General features: G+C 44.3%; 2 protein-coding genes across 2 annotated transcripts; one reads left to right on the top strand and one right to left on the bottom strand.

Annotated features, from left to right (window-relative positions):
- Nucleotides 1-944: 944 nt before the first annotated feature.
- Nucleotides 945-14,760, bottom strand: nbr1a (NBR1 autophagy cargo receptor a). Its single transcript, XM_061809977.1, has 22 exons — nucleotides 14,520-14,760; nucleotides 14,211-14,273; nucleotides 14,113-14,131; nucleotides 13,971-13,993; nucleotides 13,081-13,263; nucleotides 11,537-11,614; nucleotides 11,205-11,467; nucleotides 10,444-10,563; nucleotides 10,008-10,307; nucleotides 9,467-9,626; nucleotides 8,359-8,607; nucleotides 6,785-6,901; nucleotides 6,629-6,704; nucleotides 5,771-5,881; nucleotides 5,144-5,329; nucleotides 4,854-4,934; nucleotides 4,641-4,765; nucleotides 4,119-4,510; nucleotides 3,871-3,947; nucleotides 2,723-2,810; nucleotides 2,544-2,643; nucleotides 945-2,481 (listed from the first exon to the last, which is right to left on the bottom strand). The coding sequence occupies exons 1-22, from the start codon at nucleotides 14,619-14,621 to the stop codon at nucleotides 2,290-2,292; spliced, it is 3,105 nt and encodes a 1,034-aa protein (XP_061665961.1). The 5' UTR covers nucleotides 14,622-14,760; the 3' UTR covers nucleotides 945-2,289.
- Nucleotides 14,761-14,801: 41 nt separating this feature from the next.
- psme3 (proteasome activator subunit 3) lies at nucleotides 14,802-19,467 on the top strand. The gene is made up of 10 exons (XM_061809981.1): nucleotides 14,802-15,016; nucleotides 16,310-16,342; nucleotides 16,457-16,519; nucleotides 16,752-16,856; nucleotides 16,930-16,978; nucleotides 17,057-17,175; nucleotides 17,252-17,388; nucleotides 18,272-18,326; nucleotides 18,407-18,493; nucleotides 18,566-19,467. Exons 1-10 carry the CDS (start codon nucleotides 14,933-14,935, stop codon nucleotides 18,644-18,646), a joined length of 813 nt encoding a protein of 270 aa, XP_061665965.1. The 5' UTR covers nucleotides 14,802-14,932; the 3' UTR covers nucleotides 18,647-19,467.
- Nucleotides 19,468-21,468: the final 2,001 nt, after the last annotated feature.

The raw sequence follows: 21,468 nt of genomic DNA, 5'->3' as shown, positions 1-21,468 counted from the left end.
GATGTTAAGGCCATTTCCATCAACCCATTTTCACTGAACATGACCCATCACTAGAGCAGATCAATACAGTACATTATTATTAATATTTTAAAAGCCACTTGCATCAAATTAGACCAACCCTTCATTAAACGTGACCACTGGATTTTGTTTTAAATCTACAATTTACCGTATACAGTGTTATAGAAAAATAGTCTTGCAACCATCTATTTTCTTTGCCACTTATCCTCACAAGGGAGTGCTGGAGCTTATCCCAGCTGTCAATGGGCAGGAGGCGGGGTACACCCTCAACTGGTTGGCAGCCAATCGCAGGGCACATAGAGACAGACAACCGAACTCGCGATCACACCTCGGGGCAATTTCGAGTGCCCAAATAATGTTGCCATGTTTTTGGGATGTGGGAGGAAACCAGACTGCCAGGAGAAAACGCGCGCAGGCACGTGGAGAACATGCAAACTCCACACAGGCGGTTCCGGGATTGAACAGACGCTTTACCAGCTGTTCCACCGTGCCGTCATCAAATTATGTTTCGTCACTGTTATTTTATGAACATCAAGCAAATTTAAGTTTCACACAAATACAACCCAGGTGGTCTTAAAATGATCAATCTCTCTATGAAAAAGATAAAAAATCAAAATCCAGACTTGAACCCGATTGAAATGCAGCGGCATGACCTTAAAAAGCTCGTTCATGCTCAAAAACATCATTTCCTTTTTCACAAAGGGCCACAAAACTTGAAATAGGTTTCTTTCCTTAATAAATGAAACCATCATTTAACGACAACATTTTAAGTTCACTTGGATTATAATTATCCAATATTTACATTAGTTTAATGTTCTTATATACTGAAGTGGGCAACTTCAAAAATAAAATAAGATGAAGGCCTCTCAAACTGTAAATACTTTTTTTTTTAAATGTGTAGAATTCAGTGAGGAGCGAGATAAAAGCCATGTGCAAATTGTTTATTTTGGGATCTACAGCAGAAGGTGTTGTGAAAGTGTTTGCAGAAGAAGAAGATGTGACAAGCGGATCTTTTCGAAACTATCTTTGACATTCGGCACGACACGGACGACACGACACACGGGAACCTCAAAAACACACTCGCGCTGATAAAATAGGAATCTGCTCCGAAACGCTCGGCGCCAAAAAAAGAAAAACGAGCGACTCGTAACTAGTCGTCGGGGTGCGCGATTCCAAAAAAGGCAACGACAATGACAGTAGTCGTGATCAAAAGGTGTCGGTACTACTGGAGCTTGAGGAATGTGTTGTTTTGCGGAGACATCTCAGGTTCGCTAATAACGAGCGTCGCTAGGTTTTGGTGAAAGGGCGGGAAGAAGGCGTCGAGCGGACCGCCGCTCGAAACTCCCGCCGTGATAAATATATATTCAGCTATATATTCTTTGTATACATTCCACACGTCAACGTCTAAAAGAGAAAGAACAGTACTCGGATACAAAAAAAAAAAAAGATTGCATTGATTAGGCAGAACGGACTAACGGGTTTAACGGAGGAAGGGTCGCGTCGCTAGCCGTGCTTTTTCTACCGCTTTTGTTCGCACTCCGCGTCGCTTTTTCCACTGCGGTGCGCCGGCCCCCGGCTCGGATTGGGCCGGCGGGTACAAAACCCCACCTGCGTTAAATGCACCCATCTATTAATTACAACGATTTAAGGAACACTGATTTGTCGTGTATTTACATCCCAGCGAAGGGGGCAAATTTGATCCAAAAGGAGATTAAGGGCAGGGAGAAAACCCAAAACGTTGCAGCCAAGCGGAGACTCTGGATCAAGCTGGCATAAAATTGTGTTTATGACAGAGCGAAGGAGGCCAATTCATTTCAAAAGGTATTTCAGAATTAAAAGCAAATGGGACTGCTTTGTAGCCAAATGCTATTAAAACAATAACAACGTATGACAGAAGGGTCTGCGGAGACTGTGGATCAGGCTCAGCATGTGTTTAGAACCTTGTCTGAGCTGGCACTACAAATAGTACTTAGTGTCGAAGTGCCATTTACGTATCATGCAGTGGAAAAGGGACGTTAGCGCGAGCCCCCCCCACCCCCCCCAAAAAAAGATAATATTAAAAACACTAAAACGTTTCGATTATCGCCCCACGTATAAAGCCAACCACCAATCGGAATCATCTACAAGCAGCTCTTCACTACCACGCTTGGTCCAAATGAACACAAATGCTCAACCCTTTAAATATGAATGAGATTGGAGAGGAAATTAAAGAAAGGGGGGAAGAAAAAAGAAAGAGAGAGAGAGAGAGAGACATCATCCGGCCCCGTCCCGTCAGTGGCGAGCCTGGACGGCGCGTCCTGGCGGCGCGTCCTCGGCTATCTGCACCAGCTCGTTCACGGTGTGCAGCAGGTTGTAGCCGTGCTTGCGGAGGAGGTGCTGGTTGAGGCGCCGGTCGCGGAAGCCCATCTCCAGCAGCATGGCCATGAGGGACGGGTCCTGGCGGGCCGCCGGGTCCACGCCACGCTGCGGAGATAGACGGCACGTTATTAGTTTTGTGAAATACACAAATACGCAAAGTGACATACCTGTATGGGACAGTTGGGGGCGGTGAACAGAGCCTTGTAAGCGGACGCAGCCACCGAGAGGGCCCCCTTCACCAGGCCCTCGGTGAGGCCTCCTTGACCCCTGCAATGACAAAAAGTCTTCAAACCTCCACCCATGTTACGCCCAAAACCTGATTCCGAGGACCGGGACGAAGACTGACCTGGGCTGCAGCGCGTTGCCGGGTCTGGGGTTGTACGTCTCAAAGGCGCTGGATGCTGAGCCTGCAGATCTCGACAGGCCTGATGAAACTGCACCAAAAAAAAAAAAAAAAGATAAAGAGCACGTTTGTGTTAAACAAGAGGAAGAGCGCCTTCTGCTGAAGCGACAAATCGTGACTGCCTGATTTCCTTCTCACGCCACAACAGGTTTCCTCTTACAGTTCAAAAAGAGACGAGCCAACTCCACACAACGCCAAAAACGGCATCGAGTGGGGCCAAAGAGGAAGCGGACATATTTTGGCGACGTTCCTCAACAGTCAAGTTTCACCGCATTTGGTAGCATGTTAAAAAAAAAAAAAAAAAAAGTGTACTAAATTTGGACCAGTACTGTATGTTTACAAAACAACAATCAAATGATGTCATATACCATGCGAAAAAAGTCCAAATATTACATGAAAAAAAATATATATATATTTTTTAAGTATTTTTAATACCGTAATTTCAAGCCGTCAAGCCGCAACTTTTTATACACCCTTTCAATCCTGCGGTTTATGCAGCTCATTTGTGCATTTTTTCTAATGACCACAGGGGGGCACTCCAGCGGAAAAGACCGGTGGAATATATTTGCCGAGGAAGTGACTATCAGCCCTGTTAGCGCTGTGCTAGCGTTAGGGCTGTGTTTGCGTGTTACTGGCGTGTCTCAGTGATATTTACCGGTAACCTGTTTACCTGTTAGTGTTTAGCGCTAGTGTTAGCATTAGCACGACGCTATCGTTAGCACTAGCTTTAGCGCGGCGCTATGGTTAGCACTAGCGTTAGCGCTAATGCCGTGCTAGCGTTAAAGTCTTTCTGTGTACAGTCTTTCTTTGTAACTATCCCGTGTTTCAATGTGAACACTTGCTGCTTTTACGCAGCTGTGGCGTCTGTATGTACCAAATGGTATTTCCTTTACAAATGTCCTCTGTGAGGCTTGTAAACAGGTGTAGGCTGGGAATTACGGTAAGTTCGTTTATTTTCTGAAAAATCACCATTACCATAAAAATGTCATATTTTGGGGAAAAAAAGGGATTTTTCGACAAGAAAGTTTTTTTTCTTTTTTTTTTTTTTAAAACGTGAAAATGACAAAGTGCCCCAAATCTACGTCAATCACCGTTGGCGTGGACCCTCGGTGTGTGTGACTCATCGACTGCGTGACAAGCACCCTCCGCCAGATACAAAGCCTCGGACCTGAGACGACAAGGAGGAAAAAAAAACGGTTGATAAGAGCTAATATGCAGGTAACAGGAAGTTGACAAGGTTGCTTGAATGATCAGTAACAGGAAGTGGAATAGTGACAAGGTTGCAACAACAACTGTGCAAGTGGAACTTGACGAAGGGCAAACTTGCGTAACAGCTGACCTGGGCGAGTAGATGGCGGGCGGCGGGGGCACCACTTCTGGCGTGAGCGTGGCGGCATCCAGCGTCTGTGAGGTGCAAAGCATCTGGTTGACGCTGCTGTGGATAGCGAGGGCGGGCGCAGGCGGCGCGTCGGCCGTTAAGTCCCCGTCGACGTCCGCGAGGTTGCCGCGCTCCTCCGCCGGCGGCGGCGACGACGCCTCGCCCGTGTCCGAGGCGTAGTCCTCCTCTCGCAGCGGCTCGGGGCTGGCCAGCGTGGCGGTCACGATGGCGTCGGGCTGGGACATGGCCGAGCTGTACATGGACTCCCCCAGGGGACGACTCGTGTCGAAGCAGTCGGGGAGGACGATGATGAAGTCGTCGCAGGAGGACGACGAGGACGTCTGGCTGCTCATCTGAGATATCCGGACGGAACGTTGATTAGTTGCTGGAGTGACTTTAGAACAGGAAGTTTACTAGAAACTAAGTAGGTTGAAGCATCAGGCAACAGTAAGCTGAAAAGTGGAGCTTAAATGTGATCCTCACATCATCCCAGTCGTCCGCTTTCTCTTCCTTGCAATCCTTTGCGTCATCCTGTTCATCTTCATCATCCTCATCGTCGTGACCGGGGCCAGAAGGCAGAACGTCGCCGGGCGCTTCGGATCCAAGAGCTTTGCGTGAACGACAAAATACACGTTTGTCATGAAACAAATATGATTACAGGCGACACGGTTCTGAGTGGGAAGTTGTCGTGCCAACCTGGCATTTCGATTCCTTCTCGCTCGCCCTTGTCAGCCGGGGACTCCCTCTCCAGGCCGAAGCCGGAACCCCGCAACACAACTGTGAAGTGGGAAAGGTCGTGGAAAGATTTGTTGGTAGTCTTAACTATCTTATTATACTTAATAAATATGGTCATGTTGATTTTGTCTTCAGCCTTTCTCGGAAATTAGAATGCTGGATTAAAGTAGTCAGTGTCAACGCAAAACTGGACCACTTGGTGGACACGACAAAGCAAAGTTTGCACATTTGGGGTCGTGGCGGTTGCTCACTTTGCGCCTGATGAACGGCATGTTGCTGGCTCCTGCGCACGGGCCTGTGGTCGGGGGCCTCCTCCAGGGTGAGGGACCGCATGAGGGTCTCGCACAGGAACTGAGCACCGCTGATCTCCTCCTCGCGTTCCTCGTCTGGCGTGGCCGCCTCCCACGCGTGCTCCCTATGGAGCCTCGTTTGCCCTCCTAAAGATGACAACCATCCTCACTGAGCATACATTCTAAAAGTGCTCCATTTATACCAGGAGTGTCAAACTCATTTTTGTCACGGGCCACATTGTAGCTACGGTTTCCCTCTGAGGCCTGTTATGACTGTGAAATCATAAAAATCTCTGACCGCCAAATCATATTGACACGTGGAATTTACGAAGCAGTTTTGGAATCATAAATCAAGGGTAGGGTTTTTCAACTATTGCTGATGTTTGGCAACACAAAAACGCTTGTCACATCTCAATATTATAATTTAGGATATGGCAATAGGAAATTTTGGTGCAGATTTTAGCAAAAATCGTGGAAGTTGTTACACATGCTTTGCCTCCGCGGGCCACATAAAAATCACGTGCTGGGCCGGAAGTGGCCCCAGTGCCTTGAGTATGACACCTGCGATTTATACTATTACCTCCTTACCGAAAATTTTTCGGACACCTGTGACCTGGGAGTCGTCTTTTATATCCGCAGTGAGTGCTTTTTCTGGTCCTGGTGCATCATGGGGCAAGGGAGAGATGCAAGGTGTCAGATCTGAGAAAAAAAAAAAAAAAACATCAACAGAGCTCAGAGGAAGTTGAGAGAAGCGATTTTCAACGAATGTGCTGCATCACATTTGTGTGTTGTGAGAGATCATCTAATCCGATCTTATTTAATTAGTTCAAAAACTATTAACTCCAAATAATGCATCACGGACAAGCACAACAATTAAATACTCTCCGCTTAGTGGCAAGAGGTATTATTACCGTAATTTCCAGCCTATAAGCCGCAACTTTTTTCACACGCTTTCAACCCTGCGGTTTATGCGGTGATGCGGCTTATTTGTGCATATTTTCTAACGGCCGCAAGGGGGGCACTCGAGCGCAAAAGGTAAGAATGAGACCGGTGGAATATATGTGCCGAGGAAATTACTTTTACGGGCCCTGTGAGCGCAGCGCCAGCGTTAGCGCTGTGCTTGAGTGCTGGTGCTGTGTTACTGATGTGTGTCAGTGATATTTACCGGTAAGTTTTATTTTAACCGGCCCTGTTAGTGTTAGCATTCGTGCTAATGCTAGCGCCGGGCTAGCATTAAACTCTTTCTCTGGACCGTCTTTCTTTGTAAATATCTCGCGTTTCAATGTGGGCACTTGCGGCTTTTACACAGCTGCGGCGTATCTATGTACCAAATGGTATTTCCTTTACAAATGTACCAGGTGAGGCTTATAACCAGGTGCGCGCCGTATGCCGGGAATTACGGTAACCTGTGTATCATGGTGCAGCCGGCACGTTATCTGAGCTTACCCACGGGAGAGTTGTTAGGAACCTTCTCCAGCTCCTGCACAATGTTGATATCCATCAACTCAAAGGACAGAAGATCCTAAAAATAAAAAAACAAAACAAATCATGTTATTCTGACTTCGTCGTTATGCATGCATGTGCGCGGTCCGAGGTTCACACCTGAGCGGTCAGCAGGTCTACATAAGGCAGGAAGAAGCCATTGTGGCTCATGTCCACAGACAAGCCTTCCTTGGGCCCGACCTCATCATCCTTCGCGCCGGGCCTCAGTTGGTCTCTCTGATGATAACAACAAAAACATTAGCATTATCTTCCAAGAAGTTTAGAAAATCTTCGTTGTCAGTCCTCAAAGATCAAGATTACATAGTACAGTGAATACCCGGTTCTCGAACGTCTCAGTTTCTCGAACAAATCGTTTTTCAAACCAAGATTTTGACATTTTTTTGCTTCTTTTTTCGAACGAAAATCGGTACTCGAACGCCGCCGAAAAACCCGGAAATAACATAACGCGTGCGACCCAACCAGCTGACCCACGATGCGCGTTGTTATTGTGAATTTGAACGCACCGTGAAAAAACCCGGAAATAAAATAACACGCGCGGCCTGACCAGCTGATCCACGACGCGCGTTGTCATTGTGTATAGCGCAGCCTCTGTGTGCAGACATGTCTCATTAGCTACGTTTACTGACGGTTTTTTCTTCCTATTGAGGACTATTAACCCCCAATCATGGCTCCAAAGAAGTGACACTACATAAGTTCTTTGGGAAAAGAAAAGAACTTCCAGGGACCAACTCACCCCCACCAAACAGATTTGATACAGTTTTGCATTGCTTTCTTCTTGTGAACTTTAATAATGCTCTGTTCCATTAGCATTTCTGCATTTTTGGATTGTTTCAAATATTTCCTTAACTCGAGTTACGAGTTAATGTTTTTGTATGTTACTTTTTGTAAAAATATTTTTTTTTGCTCCCCCCCACTCATTATTGTTGTTTAAAGTTATTCTACACTTTTGTTAATAAAAAAAAAGTTTACATGGCTGGGGGCAGAGTCACAACAGATACGGCAATGCGCTCCCAGCCTAGCCTACTCTACTACTAAAGCATACATTTAAAGCAAAAAATATATATATTTCTTCAGTCATTTTAATATATGAAGTATTTAAACTACACACGTTTTTCTGCTATGCAGTTTACCATCAGGAAAAACGCTTTAAAAAGCCCAATTTATGAGGCTTGGAACGCATTAGTCCTTTTTCTATTCATTAAAATGGGAAATATCGATTCGGTTTTTTAACAAATCGCTTCTCGAACCGCCTTCTTGAACAGAATGTGGTCGAGAACCGAGGTTGTACTGTATATAATATACAACACTGCCTTCTTGTGGTGGCTACTTCATTCAGGTGCTTTTGTATCTATATTTTGCTTTTCTTGTTTTCTTTTACATTTTAAGTTACAGCCTTATTCCAAAATGAAAAAAATGCCCCCCCAAATCGTACGAACAACTCAACTGGGCACCAACATTCCCAATCTAGCCTTAAAGAGCTTGAAAGTTGCCCAAAGGTAGGTGTGCCAATCTTGTGGTATTGTATTAAAAAATATTTAACCCTGTAGTTCCTGTGAAAGGTGCCTCAACTAATTATTGTGAAAAAAAAATCCATGATGGAATAAAGCTGTAATTTAACAAAAAGTGGGAAAGCTGTGACTGTATGCATTCTAGAAAGAGGATGAAAGACCCACCAGTCGTTTCCGGTGGTGCTGAAGCGCGTTCAGTCCATTGCCGGGCTCGACCACGATGCTGCACCACACCCGCGGCCCAAACTGGTGGCCGCGGTGCGCCAGCCGCCAATGTGAGGTGTACGTGCCTTCCATCACGGGCGCCACGAACGTCACGCTAACCACGCCGACTTGGCCGGGGAGCAGCAGGGGCACGGACACCGACCTCCTTTCCTCTGACGCCAGGCCGAGGTTGCCCCACATGAACACCAGCTGGGCACACACACACGCAAGACACACTATATAGAAATACACACGAGGAAGAGTGCAATCGTAGCCGCAAAGCAACAAAATCAAATATGTAAACGAAGATAAAAGTACCGTAATTTCCGTCCAATAAGCTGTGACTTTTTTCACACGCTTTCAACCCTGCGGTTTATGCAGCGATGCAGCTAATTTGTGCATTTTTTCCTAACGGCCGCAAGAGGGGGCACTCGAGCGGAAAAGGTAAGAGTGAGACCGGTGGAATGTATGTGCCAAGGAAGTGACTTTTACCGGTCCGGGCCCGTTTCTGCCGTGTCTCAGTGATTACTACCGGCATGTTTTTTTTTTTTTTTTTTAACCGGCCCTGTTAGTGTGGCGCTAGCGCTATCCTGGCGGCGCTAGCGTTTACCATCTTTCTTTGTAAATATCTCGTGTTTCAATCTGGACACTTGCGAGTTTTACAAAGCTGCGGCGAATTATGTACCAAATGATATTTCCTTTACAAATGTTCTCGGTGAGCCTCATAACCAGGTGCGTTCAGTAGGCCGGGAATTACGGTATTCACTACTCACAAAAAAATTTGGGAAATTTTTTGATGAATATTTTGAAACCCATTATCTGTCCAAATGAAGTTCCTTAACTGACTTCAACATAGTTGCCACAAGATGACCACTTCTACAATAAATAGGCCTTCATGAAGGTACGGAGGACTGAAATTTCACCCAAAAGCCAAATATCCCAAATTTTTGTAAGTGTCAATTCTATGATCTGAAAATGCCAGAAGAGAAAAGTGGCTCAGAGTGAAGTAGTATAGAGGTCAAAGGTTGAAGGCTGTCCTCCGGCTGAGCGGACGGGTGCGAGGGGTTACCTTGGTCTCGGGGGTCCAGCCGATAGTTCCCGAGTTCCTCATCTTCCAGTACTTGATGAACTTGGTGCCAGGCTCCAGACGGGTGCCGTCCGGCAGATTTTCATCCAGAAACAAGGCGGCCAAAGTGGGCAGCAAGGACGAGTGCGAGGCCCCGGGACCCCTAGTTTCAAGTGTACAGAGTATTGTTGAAAACGGGCCTGCGCTTGCTCTCACTCGCATCTTTTTGTTGTCTACCGATCAAAAAAAAAAAAAAAAAAAAAAAAAACGGCAGGAGCCCAGATTTGTGTGTGCAGGTCAAAAGCATTTCTCTTAGAAAATCTATGAAGCAGCAGCGGCGGCGGCGGCAGCAGCAGTTTTCACACTGAGGTAGTTCCGACATTTTCCCCACCAGCGCAGAGCAGCCAGCGACACACTCATACAGACTAGATTACAAAGATGACATTTTCGTGGAGAAAAAAAAAAAAAAAAAGACTTTTTTTGCATCCATGCTGGACTCGAGGTACCCAGCACTTGTCGGACGCCCCTCCCAGGCGGCGCTTACTCTGGACTGGAGGCCTGGGGGTCGGGGGCCGGGGCCGGGGCCAGGGCAGGGGCGGGACCTGAGGCTGTGTCTGAGGCAGTGGGCGGGGGCAGCGGGGCGGGGGCCTGGGTGGAGGCGGAGGCCGTGTTTGTCAGGGCTGCGGCTCGGCCCGAGGTAGAGGGCCCGCTCCACTGCATGCCCCGCTTCTCCAGTCTCAGTTTCTTCTTGATTTCCTTCACTTCGGCTCGCAGCTGCCTCCTTTCCGCTTTGAGGCGCTGACGTTCGGCCTTGCGCACCGTCCTGTCTCCTCGCCGTGGGAACCTGGTTTGGGACGTTATCAGTTGTTGACTAGCAAGAGTTTTAGTTTTTTGTTTAAAAAACAAAACAAAAAAAAGAGCAGTAATAATACACGACCTACAGTCATCTGGATTCTCTTGAGAGCTTCGTCACTCTTTACCTCAATTCTCCTGACATTCCGTGCTCGGGGATGGAAAGGGGAGTCTTGGTCCTCACGAGGTTGTGGCTGGGGTCGTGGCTGTGCCGACATATCTCGCAAAGGATGCAGGACGGGCAAACGCTGCGTGTGAAGAGAGCCGACGTGAGAACCAAAGCAGCTGCAGGGGTTCTCAAACTTAAAAGTGGAGTCTTGGTCTAAGGACTCGGTCATAAATCTGATGCGAGTTAAAAATACTTTAGCTTGTTGCCTATTATTGAGTAAAAAGTCCTAATATTCCAATAACCAAGTACATGATATGGTGTTGAATAAGTCATAATTTTACAACAGAAGTTCAAAAAGACAACTTGGCTTTTTATTATAACTATTTTCCAAGAGTACAAATACTTAAATAATTCATAAAAGACATTTTTTTCATTTGATTCTTTAGAATTACCAGTAATTTCTTCAAACAAATAAAAAAATGGTTAAACATACATGTGAAATTGCTTACTTTACCATTTTGGTGTTATTATTTATAATTAACCTATTGACCTAGATAGCTGAAAAAACAGCATAAAATTACCAAATATATTTTAACTATATTTTTAATGTTACTTTTGTGCCCAATGAACACATTAGATATTTTACCTGGATAGACGTGGGTTAAATAAGTTTATATTTTATTTATTTAATTTGAATATACACATTATTTAAAAAAAAAAAAAAATCAATACAAAATGACTAAATACTGTGCAATTTCAATTACTCAAGTAAATTCAAACCTGCACTTGTAGGCTCCTTCAGAGGTGAGTTTGTTGCAGCTGCTGCAGTTTGGTGTGTAACCAAGAGACACACCGGAGGTTGAGGGGCCCGGCCTGGGCCCAGCGGTGCTGGCCGGCGGTCCGGGCCTGGGCCCCATGACGGGAGCGCAACTGGGCCCGCTGGGTTCGGGAGGCGGCGCCGCGGGAGGCTTGTGCGTGCAACACTGGCCGGAGAAGTCACTGCACATGCGCTCCACCACTTCCTTCACCACCTCGTCTTTAAACTGCCAATGAAGGACGTCAGCGGGGGCCATGAAAAGGGACATTCAATCCAATGTGAGGATCACTTTTACCTTCTCCATGTAGGATCGGAACCACATGGGAGGAGGCTCGTCTTCTGATTTGGTCCCCTTATTGTCCTTGGCGGTCACCTGGGAACCAACGCAAAAGCACGCTTTTACCAAAGTTTCACCCAGACAGTCTCATTCATCCATTTTCTTTTACGACCATTCACATTCACAATCCTACCTATGGAAAATTTAGAACCTAAGCAAGCACTATTGAAGACGGCTGTGTGCCCGGGCCGGTTGGTACAGTTTGGAAGAGTAAATCTCAAACGTGTCGTGCGCACGTGTAGGCGAAGACGGTGAGATGATGGGTGACATTTTTGTTATTGACGTTTTGAGATTTTGTGGCTCTCGTTCTCTGGCTATCAATTAAAACGCTGCATTTTGTCTAGCTCGGCCTTTTCGGTATCCTTCCACATAAGGGTGCCCAAAAACATGGTCGGATGGCAGGAAATGGAACTCTGCACCAAACCGCACCGCTTGCTCTATTTTTATAAGATGTAACCACAAAAATGCTGTTAGAAAAAGATTAATTGTATTTAATATTTATATCTATTTAGTCAGAGGCGCTTTCAGTGCTTGTAGGTGTGTGCGGAAACCCATTAAAACAAGTTTGAATGAGATTCATTAATACTCAACAAAGCCACCCTAATGAATAAAAGGTGTGCGGGCTCGACATCCGTATCGCGGATGTTTATTTTTTTACTTCCCTTTCAAAGGAGTCGTACAGGTTATGGAGCTCGTGTACGTGACGTTACCATTTTCACAGTCACAGTTATCGAATGCGCGTTTGTGTAAAACCAGGGGTCATTTCTTGAAATATTGAGATTTGCATTGAAAAAAATCTGAGTGGCTCAATCACTATGTGGGATTTATTCCTGATTAAGAACAGATCCAGCAACAAAGTATTTGTATGCGTCCAGACTTTTCTAGGCTTTCAAACTCTTCCGTGTAAATCTCGACGACTTATTCACCAAATCCATGTGTAGATCCAGTTAACACAAGCGGAAGCAGGTTAACGGTCCAATTTCTTATCGGCGAAAACATCGACTTTGCCATTAAATATGGGTCCTCTATGCCGAGTGTCTCTCAATTTTCCACGTACCTTCGTTTATTATCACCTTCTAAATGTTCAACAGTATCGGACAAAACTCTGGGCGACGTATTTTTGCGTCGTCTCCAATCGACTTAGCATTGAAGAATGCTTTGCTGGACCGACACTTCCGGCCACTGACGTGATTTGATGACGTAGGTGAACGAGCTCTATAAATCGTAAAGATGGTGAAAAAAGTTTTGAAATGATTTTCCCTGGGTTTCTTTTTTTTTTTATCTCACAAAAACCTGACATTTGAACAGAGTTGTGTCGACTGTGAATAAATATCTCCAGAGTGGATGTGGAGATGGGAGTGAACCCGGTGCTTATGAGTGGTAGGTAGTTACTGCGTAATTATGCTAAATGTTCCTGTCCTACATTGTCAAACACGTCATTCATTGACAGAGACAGACATGACTCATACATGCAAACAGGACAAGCAGTGTCGGTTCCTTACAGCTTCTCGCTCCGGGGTAACCTGCGTGCCCTTGTCGACCGTCTTGACCCGCGACGGGTAGGGGGGCGCCGGTCGGAGGTCCCCCTTCAGCTCCTTGACCTCGGTCTTGAGCGGGCCCCCGGACGCTTGTCCCTTCATCTTGTACACGTTCATGTTGAGGTGGTTGCCCTGCTTCTCGGCGCTCTGCTCACAAAAACAGACGCATGATGCACAATGCTGGTCGTCGACAGTAACTAGCCCGCAAAGATTTGACTTCACATTACGCTGAGCAATGTGAAAATTTGTTTGTTGTGAAATCAGATCAATTATGTCTTTCATCATGCATAGGAGCAGAGATTCCAACAGCTATTTCCCTCTTTGCATTCAATTGCTAGAGGCTAAGTGTCTCTCCAAGTGTGGTTTTACTGTCAAAATGGCTGCCTATTGTAATACAAGAGTGGGTCAGCGGACACTGACTGAGCGACGACTTTCCTCCAGGCTTCTTCTTTTTTTTTAATATGGAAAACAATGTAAAAATTATCCTGCCCACATTGGCAGTTTAATAACGTCTTTAAGAATTAACTAATTTGTTGCTTTTATTGAAAAAAAAAAAACTCACTACAGAGCGAGGAAACGCAATTGTATATAGTGCATTTAGCATGGATGGCTTTGACATACTATCACTTCTTTGTTTTATTAAAATAAAAACATCCTAACATAAAAATACAGAAGACATTTTTATAACTGTCCATCCCTTGCAACTGGGATCATAAAACAATTGCATATTTTAGCGAAAGCATGACATCACTGCTACAAGAGCAGTGCATCATTTTTGTCTATGACTTCATCTTTTGATTTACTAACAAAACATTACTATTAATATCAATAAAAGCTCCTGGAATCAGCAGTACCTTGATGGCTTCCTCGTACTCGTCTGGAAAAAAAACAAAACAAAAAAACAGAAGTGAATTGGAAAGCAAAAAATACTAATAACTTGTGTTTATTTTTAAATAACATGGATGAAGTCCGGAGAAAGAAACAGGTATTTCTCACCTTGACTGTTGATGCAAATCTAATAAGGAAACGAGAAAAATATTTTAAAAACTCAAAAACGTGATGTTATAACGTGTATTTTGGGGCATTATTATTACCTCTTCGCTGTCTTCATCAAAGTACTTCACTTGGAAGTGGTTAATTCCGAAAGACGCTTTAATCTGGAATTAAAGGGAAACATATCAAATCACAATTTGACCCATTGGCTTCCTGCTACCACGTAAAACTCGATAGTTGTGGCGTTGTTGCAACTTAAAAGGTCGCTTCCGTTTCTCGTACGGTTACTACTTTTTAGAAAAGTGTTCGATTAAAACATTTCGGGTCTTAATGTGGGCACTTCCGAGGGTAGGCCACGTCCGGGCCTTGTTCTCCCCGAACTGCGCCAACACGCTCGGCTAGCAGCTCACCCAGCCTTCCACAGAGCTCCACTCTAGCTTGTCCAGGTCGCCCGCCAGGAATCTCTTGACGTTCCCTCGAAAATTGACTTTTATAGTAACCGGGAGCCCCATTTCGGGCCGATGGCGAGCCCACCCCCACCGAACAACAACAACAAAAAAAGCCTTTTAATCCGAGGTGTCGGCGGAGCGCTCGATTTCCCTGTTGCGCTCGGCCGTCTTCTCTTGTTTACATCGTCAACTGCGTCCGAGAAAAATACAGTGACGTTTTTTTACGCATGCGCACTGCGCGCGAACGCGGCCGCTCCCCCATACATGCATTTTGTCGCGCGTTGATGTCGTCATCAATGTGATGCGCTCACCAAGTGTGGCTGGCAAGCTGTAAAGCCACACGTTAGTCCCCCCCCCCCTCCAAGCCAAATTGAATGCTGTTGGGACCCCCGCGCTTCACCCGCCGACAGCATAAGATGTCTTCACTGCTCAAGGTGGACAATGAAATTAAAACCAAGGTGCGATCCCGGCTGCCGCGAGTCCGCTCCGAGATTGAAATTCGCTGTAGCTCGTTAGCTTCATTTTGGGTAGCGTGATATGAATGACTGGGCCTCGCCGGCTTCTTTCCTGCTAACTCCCAACACAGATGCCACAACGCTGGTACCGAGCGATCTGTATTTCACCAGCACATTATGTAATGTGTTCATTTTTTTTCAATTTGAAGACGCTTTAGGGGGTGATGATGTAATTAGTAGTTAGGAACACATCTAGAGAGAGGCCCTCTTAGCGTGGTGCTACCGGGTTAGCCTAATGGAGCAGACGTGGGGGACAGAATGGTGTCAACTTTTCGACTGTCCCGTGAAAATGACCTGACTCCCACCCTTTCCCTTGTATATAGGTTCATGCACATCACATCAGAGGTTACTTTTGCATACAAACCTATAAATAGTACACGGCATATGAATCATGACCTAATTTCAACCAATACATTTAAAGTACTGTATATATTTTATGTATAAGAGCTGTGGAAAGATTAAAAGACCCAAAAACAAACAGTGGGATTTATTATTTTTTTTTAGATAAATGCTCAAAATGGAGTTGTGTTGTCAGTTAAACATATTTCTATATATCGCTAATTCTGAGATGCAAATAATTTTTCTGTGGTATCTTAATTTTTTTCCATACCTGTATGCATGTTAAAAATACCCCTCTATTTTAAATTCATGACTCACAAAATTAAAACTTAAATATAGATGTATACAGTTATTTTGAAAATGAAATGTCATTCTTTCCTTCGTAAAGTTAAGAGTTTCTTTTAATAAAATACAACAAATCTTGTAGCAAAAGTATGGTCCTTTTCATTTTCTCAAAAAAATGTGTGACCCTAAAAATAATAGTTTGTCATTATCAGTTTACATTTTCTTCTCTTAATAAAATAAATTCATTCTAGAAAATACTTCTTTTAAGGAGAAGCTTTTTTTCTAATGACTAATGTAAATGGAAAATGTCACTCTCGGGCAGAAAACCCCTATGTAAAAATTTGGTCAATTTCATATTTTCTTTTCACAAACAAATAGTATGTATTAGCTCAATAATTTTTTTTTGTTTTCCTGATGTGTAATATTTTCGGAGATATGGGGATTCCGCCAGATTCCAGCAAAATGCAATTTAGAGTTTGAAAAAGATGTCGAGCGGTCCTCTTAGCTTGGTGCGCGCGCCTTATGCTAACGGAGCAGATGTGGGAGGTATAGGAATGTCAATTTTTGTACTGTACCGTGAAAGTGACCCCCGCCTCCCCTCCTTGTGTTCAGGTTGATGCATTTAGAGAACGAATCACTGCGGAAGTAAGTAATAATGAAGATGAACACGACACAAACAAGCACAAGCTTGCTGTTTTGTGTTTGTCCCCGTAATTACTTATCACAACATTCCTGAATTTGTTCTTTTTGCCCCCCCAGGCCGAGGACCTAGTGGCTAATTTTTTCCCAAAGAAATTACTGGAACTTGATCACTTCCTTAAGGTCAGTGTCACCTGGATGTCCAAATGCAGTTGCTTTTAAAATTTCTTTATGGGTTGACCTCTGTGTATGAATGCATAGTAACAACATTAAATGTACAAGTACATTTGTTAACACGTTTAAAAATGTATCCAAGTGGTTGACTCACCCAGTGATTAATTCGGGCTCTCCTCTTGTGACATCAGTGGATATGTAATTGTATTTTTTTTTTTTTTTTTGGTCGTCTTGTGTGCAGGAGCCAATCATAAACATCGTCGAGCTGAAGGAGATCCACTCAGACATCAACCTGACAGTGCCCGACCCCATCCTGCTCTCCAACCTTCACGATGGACTTGACACGGTGAGACCCGATTTCACCGCCGGTATCGAGCTTGTTGTTGACTTGTCTTGCATATGCGCGTTCGTCCTCTTAGCAAAATGCCAAAAAGAGGAAGCTGGAGGACGGGGACGCAGAGGACAAGGGTGAGTTCTCCGCTGCGATGGGCTTTTTCTGTAAACAGAAGATGGGGACCCCTCCCATTCTTTCTTCTCCCTGCTCAGTGACTGGCACCAAGGTCTTCGTCATGCCCGGCGGGATGATGAAGAGCAACGGTAACCTGGTAGATCTCATCGAAAAGGTCAAACCGGAGATTCGGACGCTCATTGAGAAATGCAACACGGTGAGTCTCGTTTGGACGAAGACGGACAGCTGGGGGACAGTTTTGAGGGGCGCTTGACGTTCTCGTCCCCGCACAGGTAAAAATGTGGGTGCAGCTGCTTATACCCAGGATAGAGGACGGCAACAACTTCGGGGTGTCCATCCAGGAGGAGACGGTGGCTGAGCTCAGGACGGTGGAAGGCGAGGCGGCCTCTTACCTGGACCAGATATCCAGGTTGGTCCGGTCACCAAGTCAAAACAGGACTTAGTAGACGGATATTGATTAAAAACTGTTTACTACTTACCGGTACTATTCCGATCTTGCCTGGCCACGGATGCAGAGTCGGGTTAGGGCTTAGTTGCTCTCGAGGGTCGCGGGGAGTGCTGGAGCCTATCCCAGCTGTCAAGGGGCACCCTGAACTGGTCGCCAGCCAATCGCAGGGCACATGGAGACAAACAGCTGCACTCACACCTAGGGGCAATTTAGAGTGTCCAGTTAATGTCGCATATTTTTGGGATGTGGGAGGAAACCCACGCAGGCACGGGGAGAACAAACTCAGAACTGTGAGGCCAATGCTTTACCAGCTGAGCCCCCACCGTGCCGCCGATTAACATTTCAGTCATTGAAATTTTGGAAAACATTGTAGAAGGTTTAAGGAACCTATTTAAGTTTTCATTTAAATTTGAGAGATTTTGCTGGACTTTGGTGCTACGTGTACTTAAAAAAAAAAAAGCAATCCAAATTGTAAAACCAAGATGGTTAAGATTGAAATATGTTTTAAAAAAAAACTTCAACATGTTGAAAAGCCGTTTAATAAATAAACACGATTAAAAGCATTTAAATGAAGTGTTGAGGTTTGTATTAGTCAAGATTTTGATGCAAATATTTTTCTTTTTTTTTCTGCAAATGAATATTAGCTCCAAATATCTCCTTGTCTTGCAATAATAATTATTTACAAAAAAAATCTGTTCAGAAGATGTAAACTAGCTATGAGCTGTCTTTATATGTATGTTTTGACGATTTATTTTTCCCACAAAAAGAAGTACTAATTTTGACAACTGTAAAGATAAGACATTTCTCACTAAAATTGATATATGTTTGTCTTGTCTCAATGCAGATATTACATCACCCGAGCAAAGCTGGTTTCGAAAATAGCAAAATATCCTCATGTGGTAAGTCCGTATGTGAATCTGTGCAAACAATTTTCGTTCATACGAGACGGATAAGAAGAAAAATTGTTTTTGTCTGGCAGGAAGACTATCGGCGCACAGTAACAGAGATCGACGAGAAGGAATACATAAGTCTGAAGATCATTGTATCGGAGCTCCGAAATCAATACGTACGTCCCGTTAGCGACAGTCTGTGTTCAACCCGAGCGCGTGCTCAAACCTGGTTTTGTTTGCGTCTGCAGGTGGCGCTACACGACATGATACTGAAGAACATTGAGAAGATCAAGAGGCCAAGGAGTAGTAACGCAGAGGCCTTGTACTGATGGCTGCCAAACCCGCGGCCAGCAACGTTTTGTCATTTCAGTACAATCAAACCCCGTGCGTACAAAGTTGGACGCCATGCCTGCTTTTTTTTTTTTTTTTAATTTTTTAATCGTAAGAGACTTTTTTTTTTTTCTTCAGTTTTAATGACATTAAATTCCCGAGATGTCACATTCTAAGCAAGAGTGTCTTTTTTTTTTTTTTTTTTTTAATTTTTTTTTTTTTTTTTAAATGTTGGCGTGGTTTGACATGTAGCGTTCGCAAGAAGGCTCCGGAGCAACTTTTTATGTTCTTTGTCTGAACGATAGTTGAAAAGGAATGTTTTATGTCGTACAGTCCAGCTTCTAGGTCCACATCGGAAAGATCACCTCATTAAAATTCTATTGAATAAACAACTTTTTTTTTTTAAGAAATGTGGGGCATTTATTTCCATATGCTATGTGTTGCAGTTTGGTTTTGGCCTGTAGGGGTCACTGTGGCTTAGACACAAAGCTACTGTACAATATACAATACATCCATCCATTCTTTTGCTGCTTATCCTCACGAAGGTTGCAAAGAGTGCTGGAACCTATCCTAGCTGTCAACGGGCAGGAGGCAGGGGACACCTGAATTAGTTGCCAGCCAATCGCAGAGCACATCGAGATAAACAGCCACACCCACAATCACACCTCGGGACAATTTAGAGTGTCCAACTAATGTTGCATGTTTTTGAGATGTGGGAGGAAACCCACGCAGGCATGGGGAGAACATCCAAACTCCACACGGGTGGGGCCGGGATTGAACCCGGAACCCCAGAACTGTGAGGCTAACGCTTTACCAGCTGACCTACCCGTTTATTAATTAGATTTTATTACATATATTATTGGTTTTTAGATATTTTATAGAAACTTAATTGTAAAAAGATAGATACAATGACAAAATAGATTTTTAAAAATATTGGGTTTTTGTAAAAAAAAATAAAAAAATTCCCCACCAAATATGACGGTGGTGAATATTAGTGTGGCCTCCTTTGAATAGACGAGACATAATTCAACTGAAGGACTTCCCGGAGTAAAATGCCTTTCTAGGGATTTATGGTTAACATTGGACAATAATAGTGAACACAAGCACATTTCATGCATTTTTTTTCCCCCCACCTGAGATAAGATAAGCCATGTGAATGTTGATGAAAATGTGCTATTGTGCAATCTTGCTGACGCTTATGAACTAATCTACCGCGGGGGCTCCCGCTCGTAGCGGTACTGAATCATAATATACAGTACTGTCAAGACTATTACGACACGGCCGGCAGATAAGACAACTGCGAAGAAGGCTTGAGGTTCACCAGCGGGGAAATGTCACAAGGTTATTATGTCATCTGCGTGATCTTCTCTTCGGACATTGTCCTGCTACATGTTGTACTCATGAACTATGTTCCCCCCCCCCCCTCCAAAAAAAAAATATATTTTTTTTCCCCTCTTTCATCACTTTAGTATGTATGCAGGATGGTTGCATCCAATCGAGAGTATGATAAACATTGCTCAATGATACGTGCTCATATGCCCTTGAGAATTGATGAAAACTAACCTAATTGGGGAAAAAAAAACTTGTATTAATTTTGGGGTTAAAATCAATCCAAGATATTTAACAATAATTTTCTAAACAAAACAGTAAATAATTAGATGGTCCTCACCAATCTTACACAAATTCTGAGCACAACTACGTAATTATCTATGACACACATGTAGACAATTTCAGATTATTTGTAAAACAATTGGGCGAATGGTGGAGCAGCTGGAAAGGGTTTGGCCTCACAGTTCTGAGGTCCCGAGTTCAATCCCAGCCCCGCCTGTGTGGAGTTTACTCCGGTTTCCTCCCAATTTCCAAAAACATGCAACATTAATTAGACACTAAATTGCCCCTAGGTGTGATTGTGGGTGCGGCTATTTGTCTCAATGTGTCCTGCGATTGGTTGGCGACCAGTTCAGGGTGTACCCTGCCTCCTGGCCGTCGACAGCTGGGATAGGCTCTGGCATTCCCCGCGACCCTTGTGAGGACAAGCGGCTAAGAAAAAGGATGGATGGATGTAAACAATTGGGGCCAGGATAATTCCTGGTGGCAGAATAGTGAGTCCCTACCGCTGACCTGAACTGAAACACTGAAAAAAACTTGTGCAGCTGTTTTCTTCCTCAAATTTCAGTAAAATAAATGAATATTATTAAATGTGAACATATGGGTGAAGATTAAGTATCTGGTGTAAAGAGATGATCAGAGAATTAGCACCTAAAGGCTCTGGGAACCAACCCGAACCCTCTTAAGTAAATTAGCAAAACATAAGCACTAGCTTGCTAGTAGACTACAGTGTGGGATCTATTTCATCAAGGGTAAAATAAAAAACCAAGACATCTACGCTGTATTCTGAATCAAAGGGGGGCGGGGGGGGGGGGGGGTCACACAGAGGTAGGGTGGTCCCTATTCTCTGTTTACCACTTTGGTTTCTCTCGCATCATCACCAGGAGGAGCCCTCCCTGTCACACCTCCAAAGAATCGATGAGTTCCTCAACTAATAGTCATTAGGTAGGTTCTATATTTAAAAAAAAAAGTGCAAGTAGGTGAGTTGTTAAATGGTGAAACAAGATTCCGCATTTAGTTCACTTTAAAAGTATGTACAATTTGTAAAAGCTAGACACTTTGATCCATTTAACTCACTTCGTAATGCGACACGCGTGTTTTCCAAAACACACTGTGCTCCTTGATCCCATGGCGCGTGTTGGAGGCTGTGTCACTATGTGGGCCGGCTGAGTGGGGGCCGCATGCTCGGGTTAACGTTTAACCTGCACAATTA

Source organism: Syngnathoides biaculeatus, chromosome 22, assembly GCF_019802595.1.
Source record: "Syngnathoides biaculeatus isolate LvHL_M chromosome 22, ASM1980259v1, whole genome shotgun sequence".
Lineage (NCBI taxonomy): Eukaryota > Metazoa > Chordata > Actinopteri > Syngnathiformes > Syngnathidae > Syngnathoides > Syngnathoides biaculeatus.
The sequence above is the reverse complement of the archived record's forward strand: the minus strand, read 5'-3'. Positions and strand labels throughout refer to the sequence as shown.

What these genes read in the sequence shown, in the direction of transcription:
- nbr1a (XM_061809977.1), bottom strand. Translation starts at nt 14,621, where the DNA reads ATGGGGCTCCCGGTTACTATAAAAGTCAATTTTCGAGGGAACGTCAAG. An exon ending in AGGTGTCCGAAAAATTTTCG is followed by an intron (nt 5,330 to 5,770) that starts GTAAGGAGGTAA and finishes TGTCATCTTTAG; the next exon opens with GAGGGCAAACGAGGCTCCAT. An exon ending in TGCCGTTCATCAGGCGCAAA is followed by an intron (nt 4,935 to 5,143) that starts GTGAGCAACCGC and finishes CCCACTTCACAG; the next exon opens with TTGTGTTGCGGGGTTCCGGC.
- psme3 (XM_061809981.1), top strand. Translation starts at nt 14,933, where the DNA reads ATGCTGTTGGGACCCCCGCGCTTCACCCGCCGACAGCATAAGATGTCT. An exon ending in AACTTGATCACTTCCTTAAG is followed by an intron (nt 16,520 to 16,751) that starts GTCAGTGTCACC and finishes TCTTGTGTGCAG; the next exon opens with GAGCCAATCATAAACATCGT. An exon ending in CGGGGACGCAGAGGACAAGG is followed by an intron (nt 16,979 to 17,056) that starts GTGAGTTCTCCG and finishes CTCCCTGCTCAG; the next exon opens with TGACTGGCACCAAGGTCTTC.